The 1,801-nt window shown below is 47.6% G+C and overlaps 1 protein-coding gene across 3 annotated transcripts in view; it reads left to right on the top strand.

Annotated features, from left to right (window-relative positions):
• The window catches only part of cfap53 (cilia and flagella associated protein 53), a 12,603-nt gene that overhangs the window by 7,000 nt on the left and 3,802 nt on the right, over positions 1–1,801 (top strand). For all 3 annotated transcript variants that reach the window (XM_050053848.1, XM_050053850.1, XM_050053849.1), the window contains exons 5-7: positions 242–460; positions 1,074–1,290; positions 1,381–1,483. In XM_050053848.1, the coding sequence (XP_049909805.1) occupies positions 242–460; positions 1,074–1,290; positions 1,381–1,483 (539 nt within the window). The remainder of the gene's footprint in view (positions 1–241; positions 461–1,073; positions 1,291–1,380; positions 1,484–1,801) is intronic.

Below are 1,801 nucleotides of genomic sequence, written 5' to 3'. Positions count from 1 at the left end.
CTGTTGCCTTGCCATGGTGAATCGTGGAGTCGGAGCTCCATTGATGATGGCTTTTTATTGTCGGCTCAGAGTGAACATACTCAGAGTTGACTGAACTAACTCAAATCAGCTGTTCTGGAACCGGTAACTCAGAGTTTCCCATCTCAGGGTAAATCAACTCAGAGTTCAGGGTTAGACTCAGAGTTTGTTGAACCTCCTACCTGGAATACCCCTCTGATGAGTCTCATCTTGTCTCCACCAGCTGCAGCAGCAGCAGATGCAGCGGCTGCAGCAGCAGCGCCAGCAGCAGACGACGCTGCAGCAGCAGCAGGGCAGACGGCGGCAGCTGGATCAGTGTCTGCAGCTGAAGATGAAGCGTCTGGCTCGAGAGCAGCAGGACGAGCTGCAGCTGGACATGAACATCCTGCAGACGCTGCTCCAACAGGAAACTGATGACAAACAGGAAGCTGCTGCTCAGAAGGTAAATCCCAGACTTTACCTGTGATTAACCATCAAAGACTCTCTGACACACTGTGACAGCCAACCCCATCACAGACTGTCACTGTGTGGGGGGGCGGGTGGTCCCCAGAGTTAGTGATAGGGTTTCAAAAAAAAAAAAAAGGAGCTTTTGAGTCTTTTAGTTTTTACCGTTAGCGTCACACTGCTCAGCCTCCCATGTAAAGTTACTCCAGGAGGATCCTCTGTCATGAGAAATAATATGAAGGAGTTTAAAGTGCTGAAAAAAATCAAATCTTTATAAAGCTACTGTTTCACAACAGTTCATTATGAATATAACATGAAATGAAACAGTGAGACTGGAACAGATGGATGAAGTACGTTACTGTTTAGATACAACAAGCAGTGTGTGTGTGTGTGTGTGTGTGTGTGTGTGTGTGTTTGTGTGTGTGTATAATGAAAAACACCTGAGACCTTGTGGACTATAACATGTGGACTGACTGTGTAACAACCGTCCCCAGCTGACCTCCTGACAGACATTTTGGGCTCGCCACCACACAGCGTGAGCCTGCTTGCTAAAAGCTGATTTTGAATATCTGAAACATGTTGACCTCCCCGCTGTACTCTGTGTTGTTCAGGCTGAGCTGCGTGAGGAGCAGCGGAGGTACAGGCAGTATTTGTCTGAGGAGCTGCAGAAGCAGAGGAGGGAGGAGGAGGAGACGGAGCAGCTGATGGAGGAGGAACTGAAGGAGGTTTGGGCTAAAAGAGAGGAGCAGAGCCGACTGCAGCGAGAGGCCAGAAACAGACTGATGGAGGAGGTGATGGAGGCTCGACGTCTGCAGATCCAACACAAACGTAAGAGACACGCTCTCTGTCAGATGTAATTATTACTCCGCTGCTGAAAGTAGTTCCTTAGTTTTGTGTGTGTGTGTGTGTGTGTTGCAGTGGACCTGAACACACAGAAACAGGCGGAGCTGTCTGCAGAGAGAGACGAGCTGAACAGAGTGATGGAGGAGATGAAGCTGATGGAGGAGGAGGACAGGAGATGGTGAGTCCAGGACACGCTCTCTGATCAGGCTGTAGATCAGATCTGATTATTGTTTATTTGGACTGTTTGATGTTTGATGATGTCACAAATTCTGCCGCCACATGATTTCAGTTGGATTCAGTTTATCAATCAATCAATCAATCAATTTTATTTATAAAGCCCAATATCACAAATCATAATTTGCCTCACAGGGCTTTACAGCATACGACATCCCTCTGTCCTTATGACCCTCACAGCTGATCAGGAAAAACTCCCCAAAAAACCCTTTAACGGGGAAAAAAAATGGTAGAAACCTCAGGAAGAGCAACTGAGGAGGGA

This window comes from Epinephelus moara, chromosome 9 (genome assembly GCF_006386435.1).
Source record: "Epinephelus moara isolate mb chromosome 9, YSFRI_EMoa_1.0, whole genome shotgun sequence".
Lineage (NCBI taxonomy): Eukaryota > Metazoa > Chordata > Actinopteri > Perciformes > Serranidae > Epinephelus > Epinephelus moara.
The sequence above is the reverse complement of the archived record's forward strand: the minus strand, read 5'-3'. Positions and strand labels throughout refer to the sequence as shown.